Raw genomic sequence first — 15,569 nt, forward strand, 5'->3', positions numbered from 1 at the left:
AAATTTACGATCTCTTATTTAGATAATAACAAGGAAAAATTCTTTATAATTTATTCAAAAAAACTTATACACGTGAATAATATTTTACTAACAAAGTGCAGATATTAACATTTTTTAATTTGACCAATCTTCTTTGATCATATCACTTCCTTTCTCTCCTATCATAACAGCCGGTGCGTGATTATTTCCTCTGGTTACATTCGGCATTATAGAAGCATCAATAACCCTGAGTCCACCGATTCCGTGCACTCGCAGCCTGGCATCCACTGCACCGCCATCGCTCTCAGGAGCCATTTTCCACATGCCAACAATGTGATAAATCGGCGTGGTGTAGCTTCTGGCGTAACACTGATAATACTCAAACGTATCAAATTCTATATTCTCGCAATTTTTCGCCGGTGACTTAATACCCACGAAACCGTTTTCCTTAAAACCTGCAGTGTTTAAAATTCGCATAGAGAATCTCACACCCTCAATCAGTGCCTGGAGATCATAAGGATGGGTTAAGTAGTTGGCGTAGATTTCCACCTTACCCCAGACCGGATCGGTTCTATTCAGTTTCATTACACCACGACTTCTGGCAGCCAATAGCTGATTGTTTATCACGAAGCCGTTATATCTCGGTAAAAGAGAGAAGCGTGAATCGGTAAAGCTGTCGGATCCGTCGTCCATAAATTTGACAAAGTTAATGTTGATGTCTGGTAGGTCTGGATGTTCCTCCTGTGATGTACGATAAAATGCTATATTGTCTATAAAATTAGTCATAGATAGAGGACCTTCGTGATTGCGGAGCCACTGCGCTACGTCTGACTGTATGCTTTGGATAGACTCTTGAGTGGATGGTCTACCATTTATTTTTTCCGATAATGGACTCTCAGATACGTGATTCTGAAGATTGTGCCCCACTGGTAGATCTTTAATGGCGTGTATGCCCAAACAAGGAAAATCAAGTGATAAAAATACAGTCTTACATCATACATCACCGCTTAAAATTCAAAAGAATTACGCAATTCGGTTAGATCATCAGCTGGACCGATTCCCGAAAGCATAAGAATCTTCGGTGAGCCCATAGTGCCAGCCGACAGAATCACCTCCTTTCTAGCATAAACTTTCCTCACAATTCCACGTCTCGAGTCCTGATATTGTACTCCGATGGCTCAATTTGTTTCTTCATCCATGATAACCTTCGTAACCACAGAGTTAGGTCTCACGCTCAAGTTTCGTCGTCTGCCGCGAATAAGATGCGAGAAAGCGTTATTTGTGCTTTGATGGGCTCCTCGAGCGGTGTTGTACAGCAATCTAGCCGCACCCATTTGTAGACCGGTGTTGTAGTGGATTTCTTCAAGGCCTAATTCCCTCCAGGCATCGAGGACCAACTGTGAATCTGAGTCGTTGATGCGACTACTTTCTACCGTCAAGTAACCGTTACTGCCGTGGTAGTCAGGTTCAATTTTTAAAATCTATATTATAAAAATTTAGAATTAAGGAATCAATGTATTTTCGAGAGCACTCACATCCGCATTTCCAAGATTTACGGATTTCTTGAAGTACGGTAGAACGTCATTCCAGCTTCATCCTGGATTGCCAAGCTTTTCCCAACTATCGTAGTCGTATCTGTTTCCTCTGACATACTGCATACTGTTGATCGAGCTCGACCCACCCATCACCTTTCCGTTAGCCCAGTAGCATGAGTGGTTCGGATCTGTTCTGCATACATTCTGTTCCGGCTGAGTCTTGTAGCCGTAATCGATACTGCTCTTCACTAGAAGAGGTATTAGACCAGGAATATGGGTTACCAACGGCTCCTCGTCGCCCGCTTCCAAGAGCCTACAAAATCTTAATTAAATAGGAACCTCTGGATACCTAGATTCGACCATCATTACCTTCCAATCAACGACGCAACCAGCACTTCCAGCACCAACGATCACGAAGTCAAACATGTCCCTCCGACTATCTGCATCGAGTTTACCATCCTCAGGATATCTATCCAAAACGTTAGTTACAAGCGTTATAAATGCCAACATAGACGAGTTGCACGGCGAATCAGAGGAATTCGGCGTGCAAACGAAGCAGAGGAAGAAACTTGCGCGAGAGACACATTTTGCGCATTTGTTGCGGCACAGCTCGAGGCGAAAGACGAATGACGCGAAAGAGCCTTGTATTATCGAGGTGTTGCATAAGCTTGGGATTTCTGGCTTCAAATGTTGAAAGAAAAATTTTCGAAGATTATAAATATCTTTTGAAAGAAAGAAAATAAACAAAATTTTGTAGGTAATTTGTTTGTATTAATCATTCAAATATAAATTTTTACGTGTGGTTATAATATTTGCTATAACCTTTTTATCACCGTCTACGTAAATCAACTATTGTCAAACCTATAGGAAAAAAAGTGTATACGACTGGACAGTAATTGAAGGAAAATAAAAATGAAAAAATAGTATTAAAAATGTTTTCATTAATATTATTCGATATTTATTACTAAAAAATTCTCATAAATACAGATGATAAAGTTCATCGGGTAACGGATAAATCGAGCGTGTCATGTAGTTCCTCAAATTCGCCTAACTCAATCTATTTACACAGCTTTAATAACTAAACTCTTCCTGATAGTCTTGCTTGATAAAGTCGCTGCCTCTCTCAGCAATCATGACGGTCGGTGCGTGTGTGTTACCTCGGGTGATTTCAGGGAAGATGGATGCGTCAATGACTCTCAGACCATTGATTCCCTTGACCTTCAAAGTGGGATCTACGACTGCCTTGGGGTCGCTGTCCGGTCCCATCTTGCAGGTGCCCACGAAGTGGTAAATAATGCCGGTGTACTGCTTGGCTAGACATTCATAGTACTCGAAGCTTTCGTATTCAAGGTTGTCACATACAGGTGCGTAACCCTTAGAGGTTGTGAATCCGGCACTGCGAAAGACGTCGGTTTCGGTCAACTGCTTGGTGAGGCGAGCACCCTCTGCAATAGCCTTGATATCCTCTGGGTTTGAGAAGTAGTTGGGATAAATAAGAGGCTGGTTGTCAGTCGGATTCGAGCTGTCGAGGGTCAGGTAGCCTCGACTCTTAGGTGCCAGGTAGAGGGTTGTCAGCATGAAACCATCGTAGTAGGGCAACAAGACACGTTTAGACTTGGTTTCCTGGTCGTATTTGAATTTGATGTAGCCGGCCTGGATGTCTGGAACATCGTCAAGAGGCTCGAAGGATGTCTTGAGGAAGGCGATGTTGTCCATGAAGCCGTTGACGGACATGGGACCATCATGGTTGTTGAGCCAGTAAACGACATCAGATTGCATGTTCTTGAGACTGAAGGGTTCTGTCTCGTTGGTGGTGCTTACAGTGATTGGAGTAATGGAGAAATGATTGTGCAGGTTGCGACCTACTGGCAGATCGGCGATGACATCGATGTTTGACTTGGCGAGTTCCTCGGCTGGACCGACGCCAGACAACATAAGCAGCTTGGGCGTATCGATACTTCCGGCAGAGAGGATAACTTCCTTGGAGGCGTAAGCAGTTCTCTGGGCACCGGACTTGGTACGGTACTCGACACCGGTGGCACGCTTAGTTTCTGGGTCAATGATAACCTTGCTGGCTCTTGAGTTGGGACGGACTACGAGGTTCGTGCGCTTTCCACGGATTGGACGAATAAAAGCACCGTTAGAGCTCTGACGCGAGCCTCGAATGGTGGCGTACTGCATGCGCGAGGTACCAAGGTTGTCACCGGAATTGTAGTCGACCTCTCTGAGACCAACTTCCTTCCATCCTTCTAAGATCACCTTTGCGTTCGGGTCGAAGTTTTCAGCACCCTCGATTGTCTGGTAGCCGCCGGTACCATGGTAGTGAGGAGAGGCTCGCAATACCTGGGCGAATATTTTATTCATTTTTACATGAATTTTAAATATATAATCAGCACTAAACATCGCGTTATTTAAAATATACTACTACAAAAATAATCGAAAGATAAAAATATTGAATGTAAATTAGAAAATAAAGTTTAATTACATCTTTAACTCTCATGTCTTCAGATTTCTTGAAATACGGCAGCACCTCATTCCAGCTCCAGCCGGGATTTCCAAGACTGGCCCAGTTGTCGTAGTCCCATTTATTTCCGCGCACGAAGTGCATACTGTAAAGAGTACTCGAGCCACCCATGACTTTTCCTCGAGTCCAAGTACAGGATTGGTTAGGTTGGCTCAGACAAGCCTGCGACTCTGATTGAGTCTTGTAGCCATAGTCAAGGTCGGTTTGTTTCAGCAGAGTTACCAAACCAGGTACATCAGCGATTATCGGCTCCTCATCTCCACCTTCCAACAAGAGAACCTGAAAGTTTTCCCATTTTTCTCATCAGCAACGTACGACACGCACATTCCACAGAAATTAAAAAAAAAATCGAATTTTCTAAATATAAGGTAAAAATCACAGCATCCCCTACCTTCCAGTTTTCGTTCTCAGAAAGCCTGTTGGCGACGACGCAACCAGCACTACCAGCTCCAACGACGATGAAGTCAAAATACTCGGAACCATCGTCGGGATTCGTCAACTTGAATTTGTCATCGTAGGAGAAGCCCAGGTACTGGGTGAGGAGGGCGATAAAGGCCAACTGGTTGGGAGTGCAGGAGCCCGAGGCGCATATCGCCCCGTTGTTACTGACGGACCAGGCCATCGTACGCACTTTTTATGTCAGTGCGAAAATTGTCTTCGAAAGGAGCTGAGCGCACTGAAGGGTAAGCGAGATCGGTGCCTTGTTTTATACGCTCGATCGACGCTCCGTAATTAGTATGCAGCAGCACAGCAGCTGCGAAGTTAAGATGTGCGAGTCAAGGAGATGTGGGTTTTTTCTTCTATTTTCTTTAGTGAATATGATTTTGTTCGAAGAAATTTGACAGACTTTGCTCAGTTGAGATGAATGAATGCAAATTAATTTTGCGCCTGGCTGGAACTGATTTGTTTAAAGTTTGGTCAAAATTAATGGCGTCTGGTACTTAGATTAATGGCTATTCGGTATGTTTAGCACCCCAATCAAATTGCAATGAAAATACGGATATCCAAGCGTTTTAATAGAACTTCTTTTGAAATTAAAACATTCATCTTTTGCGAATGATGTTATAACATTATTTGCAAAATTTTTCAACAAACAGATATTCGGATACCTCAAGAGATATGTAACACAACTTATTGTCACTAAACAAATAATTTTCAAAATTTATATGCATGCGTTCACAACTGTTTTCTTGGAATTGATGAATAAATAGACACAAATTAGAAATTCACTATAGAACAAATCATTTGATAAGGAAAGTTGTAGATACTAAATTTCAATGGTTAAACGCATTAATCATAATACTTTAATATTTGATCTATCTTCGTGCGTAATTACTCGATTAATTAATTCATTCAACTTTGACTAGTTAAGAACTGAATTAAGATTAAGTCAACGATTGATATTATCTTATTCAAGAAGGGGACGATATTTCCTTATGATAACATTTACTAATGAAGTGGAAGATATTATTGACAATTACATAGTATTACTTTTGTATGATACGTATTTCATCATCAGGTAACGAAACACCAAAAACTAAAAACAAATCATTAAACAATCAGTTCGCAAGTTTATTCTATTGCATGTACTTTATCAATCTCATTTACTATCCAAATTTTCGTTCACAGTCATAAATATTTATACTTCCAGTCAACGTTTGCTTCACTTCATGTCCTGTCAAACGATATTTTTATTTACTAAACTAAAACAACAATTTCCGCGATAAGGCGTCAACTCTTTCACAGAATCTTCATTCATTATGCATTCGACAAACTGATTGATAAAACCGCTAGAATATTCTCATAAAGACGATGCGTGAACGAATACCAGACGTCAGCAGCCCACGCAATCGATTCACGAACGAAAGATGCGCTGATCCGATAAGTAAGTGTGCTATCAATAAGCAGATGCGGAGACTAAAAGAATGCAGAGCACATAGTGACTAAGCAGCCAGTTGCTTACCAATGATCTGAATTTTTCCGTTTTTGAAAACGAGTCAAGTCCGTTTTGGAAGTCGCCGATTACGAAAGGTGAGTTGAGATGTATTCAAGGGTAACTGCTTAAGTTGCAGAAGGTTCAATGACTTGCTTATATTGGGCGGACTGTCATTGCAAGGTCGAATTGAGGAAAAAATTATTTGAATATTTCGTGTGTTGTTAAATTTATTAATTTTTTTAGCGTATAATGTATAGCCACTATTCGAATCGGATGTCTTTAGAATTCGGGAATTTTTTATAGTTTGACTGTTTTTAACATTCGAAAGTTTTTCGTCGAATTATAAAGTTTAAAATTTTCGATAATTTGCATAAAATATAGAGATTTTTGTTAAATCGCAAAAGAGGTATTAACACGAGTCAGCATACAATTAGAATATCCGGTACTATTTGAAAAAGATACGTTTTATGAATTTTAACTTTGAACATACGAGTGTCATATAGGGTATCAAAACTGTGGTACTAATATTTAAAACTGCATGTATTTAGTATCGCCTATTTTAATACACGCTCTACATAAAAATCTGTTTGTATGAAGTACTCCGATTTTGTGCTGTATTGATCACACAACTATTGTTATATTATTTTACACAAGATAATTTTTATTTGACTTGCAAGAGTCATCTATATTCTAAGGTTTCTTTTTTCAATCGAAGTATTTCATACTAGAGTTGTATCTTCTATTAACTGTGCCCCCATCAAATTCTACAATAGCATACTCGTTTCTGTAGAATTAACATGTCAAATCTGTTTCACTTTATGATGACACTTAAAATTTTCTTTAAATTAAATAAAAAAAAAGTACAGTATACACCACACAAAAGAGCATCACAAGAGCAGATGTCATTCAGTCACAACATCTGCATCGTCTCGATCGTGACGCGAAATTTCATCTAGAAAATCGCGAACACACGGGATAACGAAGAGTCGCGAGACCAGTTCCTTTCATTCCATTTCCATATTCACACCGCGAAACGAGAGTCTATCCTTTTTTCCGCGCGAGCAAAACGCGATACTTGGACGCCGAGAGGCGACTGCGGTTCGCTCGAGATGCGAGTTGGTTGAAAAAGGGACAGTCGACGAAGAAAAAGGAAAAGCTCGGCGAAACGAGTCTAATTAAGTTGTTCTTCGAATCCTTGCACATGCGATTGCGCAGCAGAGCGAGCACTTGGGTGAACGTATTCGATCATTAACCTCTGCGTATAGAAAAATTTTGGTATAGCGGTATAAACTCAACGTGAAATATTTATTCCGGAATTTCTCATGCATGAAGTATACATATAAATAAAAGTAAAAATCCAATATCTATTAGGCATATGACAATTGCATAAAAATACTTGTACCATCTTTTTTATTACCTTTTCTGACTTAGCCTCGTCGGCGAGGACGTCGGTCATTAACCTTTGAATATTTGTAAAAATACATCTTAAGTTGGCACTGTGAAAAAAAATATTGGCAAAACGTAGTAACCACTAGAAACAACACCATCCTTTAAAAAAAAACTCACACCCACCAAACGCCGAATCCCGGCAAACAAATCGATCATCCCCACAACAGCAGCACCAGCAGCAGCAGGCTCTCCTTGAATTTTTCACTCTCCTAGGCGCGAAACTGCCTGTCTCCCTTCATTCTTGGCCAAAACCCGCCGCGGCATATACGCTATAATACATCCTTGTACAGAGCATATACACACATTCACGCGTGTGTGTGTGGCTACTCGCGGATCGGGCAGCCAGTAGCGCCCGGATATTTTTAACTCAAGATACACAAAGCGCGTGAATGTTTTATCGCGCGCGACGGGCCGGCCGCGAACTGGGGCAGAAACACAAAGCTTTCTGCGGGCGGCTCTGCGCACTGTATATTTCAATTTTGCCGTTTCTTTTTATTTTTAATTGTGTGTGTGTGTGTGTGTGTGTGTGAGAGAGAGAGAGAGAGAGAGAGAGAGAGAGAGAGAGAGAGAGTATAAGTTCGACTGTCGATGAAAACTTCGGCTCCCTGTGTATCGGGTATGTATACACGCATCGGGAATATTCGAATCGAGGTCGGGAGAGTCAGTCGTCGCGCGCGACTTTTTATTCGAAATGAATCGCGAATGCGCCTGTCTCATTCAAAGCGAAAAAGGCACGCGGCGAAAAAGGCAAGTGACGATAATTATAATAATAATTAAACGTCCTTTGAGACTCGAGGATGAAAAGGAAAAAGCATATAGAGCGAAACCGCACACGCGCGTCTCTATATCTCTCGTTTCGGGTCCGTTTTTAATTGGCCCTTTGCGTCCGCTGACGCAGCAGTAGCCCCTCTCTCTTCATTTTTTTTTGTCCCTTCAGCCTTAATTGACGAATACGACGGCGATTTTTCGCGAACGGACAAGCACTTCGACTCGCCTGGATTAACGCTTAGAGACCAAACAATGCCGAGGTCGCTGAAAGGATGGCGCGCGCGAGCTCTTTTTTTTCGTGCTGCCTCTGCGCAGTGCGTATACACGATCTCTGAATGCAGTTGTTGGATGGCGGTGCGTAATTGACCGATGCGCCGTCGCTGCGATGGGCTTTTCATTTTTTTCGCTATGTGTACGTCACGCGAGGTGTTTTAATAAACGCGCGACTGCTATATCGACGTTGTCGTTTCTGTTTCGTGATTTTCGGAATAAAAATTTTTCGAATTACTCACGTTGATGGTTCGGTTCGATGGAGTAGTGTAATTCAGTTGTGATTACTTACCTGAAATAAAAAGAGAATGTTGTTAAACTTATAAAAATAATATACAATATATGTATTTCATACGTATACATCTACGCTGTAAATCAAGCCGCCCGCATAGAGACGTCATCGAGAGTCAAGAAAAAAATTCCCCTCCCAACAACACCGTAAAAATGTCGCGAAACGAGCAAGTTTTCATCCTCCCAAAAGAGAAAGAGAGGGAATAAAAGCCTCGCAATGAAAACAATAACTTTATATATCCGCGCGCAAACTTTCGGCTCTCGCAGCGGCACGTGACCTCCTGCAGCAGCAGCAGCAGCAGCGGTGTGTATAAAAAAGACTCGTTGCCTCGGCATTGCGCAACTAGCTCGCGGAAGTTTCCGGTGCGTTATATAGGTGTGCCTCTCTGTGTGTGTATGTGTTTCTTTCCGAGTCTATATTCGTAACGTCGAAGGGTTCGAGTCGGGCAAATATTTGGACGGTTCTGAAGCGGACTTCGCAGAAGACTTTGGAATTAACGCGCGCGCGCGTATGCGAACCTCTTTAATAATACACCGCGGCCGAAAATCAACGAAGGAATATTCTCAAAAAATCATCGCGTTGTAGCGCGAGAATAAACGCTGAGAGCACACGCTCGACATTAATCACTTCCTCGCAGCAGCGAAAGCTCAGCCGCGCGCCCGCACACGCTTCTGCCACGTCGTCGTTAACAAGACTCCGATACAGCGGCAGCAGTATAGCGGCTGCAAAAAGAAAGCGGCAAAAAACGAGCTGGCGCTGGCAAAAAATATTTAAATCGAGACTCCGCTTCGATTTATCTTCGATCGAGCCTCCGCTGCTGCCACTGCTGCATGCAGTACACTTATCGGCCGCGGCAGCATCCATGCGCGAGCCGAGCCAAGCGCGTCAGAAGCGGTGGTCTGGAAATGTTTAATGGTTTCTCGAGTGTTTAGCGAGGGGTGAGAGAGAGAGAGAGAGAGAGAGAGAGAGAGAGAGAGAGAGAGAGAGAATGTGCCTTAGCGTGCATATTTTTAACGGGCTGCTGCCCCTTTTTGCCGGGATGAAATCGAACGACGATTTTCAGTTTACTGCTGCCGTGGCGGCATGTGTATGCGTGAAGAGGAATTGATATGGAAACGGACTTGTATTCTAAGCAGCTTTGTGTTGATTTTCGTTGTTGCTTCAGTTTTAGAAAGAATTTTCGACGTTTATGTTAAAAATAAGGCTAGATACACGTGCAAGAATAAATGTTGACTCGACTTGACTTGATTTGACTCTTAACCTTGACTCTGTTCACTCACATTATGACGAGTATCTCGAATGTGCCATTAGATGTAAAGTCAAAATCTCAAATCACCCGAGTGGTACCTGCAAAACGGGTCCAGCAACTAATCCGAAGGCGGTTGTTATAACGAGGACGGGTCTGATGGCTCCAGCGGAGAGAAAGGTAGGGACATGATCAAGGAAGATTGGCTGTAAATTTACTCAGAATTCATTGCCCGCAAAAGGTGTTCACTTGTTATAGCTTTATGCGGGCTTTAAACAGAAATTGCAAATAAAGATAACACGTTGAAATGTTTTTGAATGATATTTAATGACTTCTTGAATAAACACTATTTTTTCAATATAAAAATAAATAAACATTGAAATGAATAAGTATTTATTTATTTATTTTTGAAGAAGAGAAAAACAAAAATTCGTTAACAAATAAAACACAACTAAAACATTAACAAAAGTTTCTAGAAATCTAGAAAAGTAAAGATAAGAAGATACCTGAAAGATAAGTTTTTTTCCTCAATTTAATTTATGAACAAATTCAAGAAACTCGCGCTCCGCCACGCCAAGTTATCAAAGAAATAATACCACCACTTGCCAAATGCAGTTAGTAACGAGCGTGCTTTATTTGAGAAGTCAAAAATGACCTGGTTACCACCGAGCAACACTTGCTCGGCAAATTCAACAGTTTCCTCTTGCCAACCATCGGTTTTGACTTTTGTGGCTTTCTTAGTGGAGTATCTTAGCCGTTCATACGATGACAAATTCATTAACAAAGATAACGGTTCCGAAAATAAATTTGATTTTATCGTCGTTGGTGCCGTAAGCGCTGGTTCTGTCGTGGCAAGTCGTTTGAGTGAAATAAGTGATTGGAAGGTGTGTATATTTTCAAAATTCAAACATCTTAAGATACGTATCTCCTGCAAATGCCAATATTGAATAATCAATTATGTCGTATTTGATGAAATTCTGTTGTGAAGTAAACAAACTCATAAATTCCAGCCGACCATTAGCTTTATATATGTATCGTCAAAGCAATAAAATTATACAAGCCACATATCCGTAGGTCTTGCTGCTAGAGGCAGGCGACGAAGAACCACTGATCGCAGACGTGCCCGGATTGCAGACCTTTCTGGTAAACTCGAACTTGGATTATGTTTATAAGACTCAGCCGGAAAACGTACGATGCGGAACGGAGACAAACAGATCCTTCCAATTGTCAGCCGGAAAAGTTATGGGCGGTACGAGCTCGATAAACGGCCAGTGGTACATTCGAGGCAATAAACAGGATTATGACGACTGGGCCAATCTCAGAAATCCGGGATGGTCTTGGGAAGAAGTTTTGCCTTACTTCAAGAAATCCGAAGATTTCCGAATACCGGAGGTGAATATACATTTCTTTTAATAAGTAATGCATTTTTTATGTTGAATTTAAATTATTTTATGTAACACGCGAACGATTTTCGCGTTTTTCGTACCTATTAATAGGGACTAAAGTGACTATTTTTCGACCGGCGGGCAAAAAAGTTATTTTAGCGGGCAATAAAAACCTTTATTGCCCGCATATTCAAACATTGGTCAATAATGGCCTTTATTGCCCGCAAATTTTTTTTTTGTAATTTAAAAAAAAAAGTTGAATTTGATAAATTTGCATTATTTATTTATTTTATATAATGTTTGAACAAGACAAGAGCACGGTTGCCGTGTCAAAAAATAGTCACATCAGTCCGTCTTAACACGTACGAAAAAACGCGAAAATACGTCCGCGCGTTACATAAAATATGGTGTGCACCAAGGGCTAAGTGGGCTTTTTGGCCTCGTGGATTTTGCAGTACTCGTCTGCGGCTCGTAAATGCCCTCGCCTTCGGCTCGGGCTAACTCGCCTTGACTCGTACTGCAAAATCCACACTCGGCCTAAAAAAGCCCACTTTACGCCCTTGGTACACAATATACTATTATGATATCGATTTTCAGGTCTTAGCGAATAGCCCACAGGCTCACGGAACAGGAGGCTATTTGACAATTAGCCGACCACTGCACGAGGACGAGAACGTCGATATTATTCAAAACGCTTGGAAGCAGCTCTGCTTTCCGGAAGTCGATTATAACTCCGGTGATCAATTGGGAACATCCAAAATCCAATACAAGAGTATCCACGGAGCTCGTCAAAGCGCAAACGGGGCTTTTCTCCGCACTGTTCGTGGTGCACGTTCAAACTTATTTATCAGACCCAATTCCCAAGCTACTTAACTTATCATCGACCGCAAAACCAAACGAATCATTGGTGTAGAATACATCGATCTGAAAACCAACAAAACGGTCAAAGTTTCAGCCTCGAAGGAAGCAATCGTTTCAGCGGGAAGCATAGGCTCTGCCAAACTTCTGATGCCATCCGGAATCGGTCCAGTTGACCATTTAAAACAACTAAACATCCCAGTAGTCAAAGACTCACCGGTCGGCAAGACTGTCAACAATCACCTCACTGCGCACATTTTGCAATACGTTTCTAAGAATGGCTCTTTTAAAATACCCTTAGGCGAGGAGATGCAAAACGACGTCGTTTACTGGCTAAACACGCACGAGGGTCGTTTGTCAGGTGCTGGTATCCAAGAAAGTATAGCCTATTACCGAACCAAATTCGCCGCAAACTCATCAGCACCGGACATCGGTATTGCACTTTTCAGGACCGTGAACAACAGTCCTACCGGTTTTCAGTACATTCCCTCACCATACTACAACGGTATGTGCACTTTGACGTTCCTGCTCACACTTACTGGTAACGGAACGCTCGAGCTTGACAAGATTGATCCCAGAGGCAAGATGCCGGTCATCAAGACAAGCTACTTGCAACCGCGCGATCTAAGAGTCCTGCTGGAGGGCGGCAAACTCGCTCGAAAACTGGAGCAAACGCAAGCCTTCAAAAATGCAGGATTCGTGTTAAACAGAACGAGGATCGCTGGATGCGAAGATTTCGATTACGAGAGCGAAGAGTACCTTGAGTGCGTCATCAATTGCAATGCAGTACCTGCAAAATGGGACCCAGAGAACGACACCACCGCCATGGTGAATCCCAGATTGAAAGTCTACGGCGTCAAAGGATTGAGGGTCATTGATGCTTCTATCATGTCAATCGTACCGCGAGCTAGTCTAAACGCGCCTTCGATCATGGTCGGCGAGAAAGCCAGCGACATGATCAAAGAAGATTGGCTGTGATCACCGCTTGAATTATCGATACGAAGTACTTTATAAGATTCAAATCTTCCAAAAGTATTAAAAATTCAAAGCGTTCGAAAAGTTCTCAATTTTCTCCGCAGTATGTCAGCGTAAAAGGGAGCAAGCGATTTGAGCATGTAATTTTGTAATTTCTCACGAGTCGATCCTCTTCCTCCGGGCTCGCTATCTCCTTAAATTTTCAGACTCTCGTCAATAATTTCGCGGCGGCTTATCGCGCCGCCAGGAAATCGAATCTCGCATTTCGGAGATGGAACCGAGAGCGGCCGGCCTCTCCTCCGCACACTTCCTTTGGCTCGCTCGCGCTCGACCTTTTTCTATTTCTACTCGGCCGTAGGAAAACTTTCCCTTTTATCCGCCGTTTGGTTTTTCGACTCTCAAAGCTCTTCGCGAGGAACCGTCGGCGGCGTTTTCGCATGCATACATGCGAAATCTCGCGAGCCTCTCTTGGAATAAAAGGCCGCGCTCGGGTAGTAAAAGGAAAAAGTTATTTGTAAACAAAGAAAATATAAAAATAAACTCTTTTCATTTTTTCCCATTCTTCCGGCCAATAAAACCTTACACCCAAACTTCTCTCATGATATTACAAGAAAAAACTTTTAAGACGGTCGTAAAGTAAGAGGCTGTTTCGGACGTTCCGCGCGCCAGTAACTTTATCGCGAAAGACTTACATTTTATGAAGCGCGGCTCTCGCTCTCTTTCTCTGTGTAGCGCGAAAGAGGAGGACACTCTGAGCGAGCGGAGATCTTAAAACAAATTAAATTAATAAAAGGAAGAGTATAGCGTAATTTTATTAGCACCTGGCTGAAATCCCTTATTAAATGTATACACCCACACGCCCTCTGGTATCTAGACCGACCGCAAAAAAATTTGATATTGATATCATCGAGCGTGTCCGACTGGAGAGGGAGAGCATGACTCGTGTTATGAAATACGTGACGGGGAAGAAATATACGCGAAAGAGGAGAAGGCGAGGCAAGACGGAGGAGCGCGAAGTACATAGAAAAGTTTTCCCAATAATTTTTTTTTCTCTATACATTATTGAACGCGCGCGCGGCTTTTTCCGCGTGAAACGTCAAAACTGACCCATATTCGCTGAAAACCCGGACAAAGAGAGACGAGAAATGTGACGCGCGCCTGCACACACACACACACACACACACACACTATCCAATTTCGCGAGCGCAGCAGCGCGAAAATACACAGCGGCATTTTCCGCATTATAAAATCCGAAAAGCCGAATCGCCGATTCTGAGGCGAACAACTTTGATACGAAGCTGAGAGAGAGCGAGAGAGAAAGAGAAGAGAGGGAGTCTCGGGGGTCGACTTTGGCGAACGGTCGGCGCGGGAAAATGAGAAAATTTTATTTGTCCCGGCAGCTGATATCGGCGGCCGAGCCGAAGAGGAAGGAATCGGGCAGGTCTCCAGTGACCGGTGAGACCTTATGTATTTTCTCTTTCTCTCTCTCTCTCTCTCTCTCTCTCTCTCTCTCTCTCTCTCTCTCTCTCTATCTCTCTCTCTCTCTCTTTCTCCTTCTCTGCCGCTGAGAGAGCCGCCTGTGGCCAGTAAAACGTTTTGTCGCACGGGAGAGATGGAGGAAAGTTTTAAGAGGCGCAAGAGATGAAGCGAGGGAATACGGTAGACGAGCTTCGCCGCTGCTGCAGGTGCAAGCGCAGAGAGATTTCTGGCGTTAGAGGGGGGGGGGGGGGTGCCCCCTTTTTATTTAGCGGCTAGCGCCGGGTCCCTGCACTCCGTGCATTACGACGAGCGGGAGCGCGGGAAATTTTTCGTCGGACTTTTATGCGCGGAGACGTGTGCGGCTCAAGAGCCGAAAGTTATATTACGGAAGTGCGCGGTCGCGGGAATTCTCGCCGGCGAGTTTGAATTATCGCTCGGTAAAGCGTCGGTAACCGACGCTCGACGATTCTCCGGCAGACCCCTTAATATCGCATCCTCGCTGAAATAAAGAAACCGGAAAAATTCCCAGCATTAACGAGCGTCAGAAGAAAAATCCGCGGAAAAGTGGAGCACATCCTTGCGAGAGAGAGGCTGCAAAAGCCCGAGAGCAACATCGATCCCTTCTGCCCTCTATACATTCAGCGGCGCATGTCGTACACGCCAGGGGTAGGACGTATTCAATTTCCTGCTCCTACACGCGCCTCCTACACGAGATCGCGAGCAAAGAAGAAAAAGAAGAAGACGACGAGGACGAGGACGAAGCAGCAGCGGCAAACGAATCCAATTCCGGCGCTCGTTATTTCGCGCGACGGTGCGAGAAGATTTTCCTGCGCGCGCTCGCACGCCTCGTCATCGATGGATATGATATTGAGC

The 15,569-nt window shown here is 43.1% G+C and overlaps 2 protein-coding genes across 10 annotated transcripts in view; both read right to left on the bottom strand.

Annotated features, from left to right (window-relative positions):
- The window catches only part of LOC100121596 (CUGBP Elav-like family member 4), a 566,446-nt gene that overhangs the window by 481,723 nt on the left and 69,154 nt on the right, over window positions 1–15,569 (bottom strand). Inside the window, exons 3-7 of one of the 5 annotated variants that reach the window (XM_016982053.3) lie at window positions 7,547–7,692; window positions 7,392–7,470; window positions 4,430–4,792; window positions 4,000–4,317; window positions 2,455–3,857 (exon numbers count right to left, since the gene is read on the bottom strand). The exons of 2 other annotated variants lie outside the window; for them this stretch is intronic. In XM_016982053.3, coding sequence (XP_016837542.1) covers window positions 2,586–3,857; window positions 4,000–4,317; window positions 4,430–4,660 — 1,821 coding nt within the window. In that variant the 5' untranslated portion in view covers window positions 4,661–4,792; window positions 7,392–7,470; window positions 7,547–7,692 and the 3' untranslated portion in view covers window positions 2,455–2,585. Of the gene's footprint in view, window positions 1–2,454; window positions 3,858–3,999; window positions 4,318–4,429; window positions 4,793–7,391; window positions 7,693–15,569 lie in introns of those variants that run through there. 2 more of the 5 variants (XM_032596159.1, XM_032596160.1) reach the window with 2 other exon arrangements.
- On the bottom strand, window positions 15–2,205 carry LOC116417404 (glucose dehydrogenase [FAD, quinone]-like). 5 transcript variants are annotated; one of them, XM_031930254.2, is made up of 3 exons: window positions 1,884–2,205; window positions 534–1,827; window positions 15–434 (listed from the first exon to the last, which is right to left on the bottom strand). In XM_031930254.2, the coding sequence occupies exons 2-3, from the start codon at window positions 763–765 to the stop codon at window positions 115–117; spliced, it is 552 nt and encodes a 183-aa protein (XP_031786114.1). In that variant the 5' UTR covers window positions 766–1,827; window positions 1,884–2,205; the 3' UTR covers window positions 15–114. The 5 variants fall into 5 exon arrangements, with proteins under 5 accessions (XP_031786114.1, XP_031786107.1, XP_031786112.1 ...); XM_031930247.2 differs by having other exon boundaries at window positions 15–1,428; window positions 1,515–1,827; window positions 1,884–2,202; XM_031930252.2 differs by having other exon boundaries at window positions 15–1,762; window positions 1,884–2,202.

The sequence above is a fragment of the Nasonia vitripennis genome, chromosome 1 (assembly GCF_009193385.2).
Source record: "Nasonia vitripennis strain AsymCx chromosome 1, Nvit_psr_1.1, whole genome shotgun sequence".
Classification (NCBI taxonomy): domain Eukaryota; kingdom Metazoa; phylum Arthropoda; class Insecta; order Hymenoptera; family Pteromalidae; genus Nasonia; species Nasonia vitripennis.

Coding starts and splice junctions, on each gene's coding strand:
- LOC116417404 (XM_031930252.2), bottom strand. CDS start 765: ATGACTAATTTTATAGACAATATAGCATTTTATCGTACATCACAGGAG.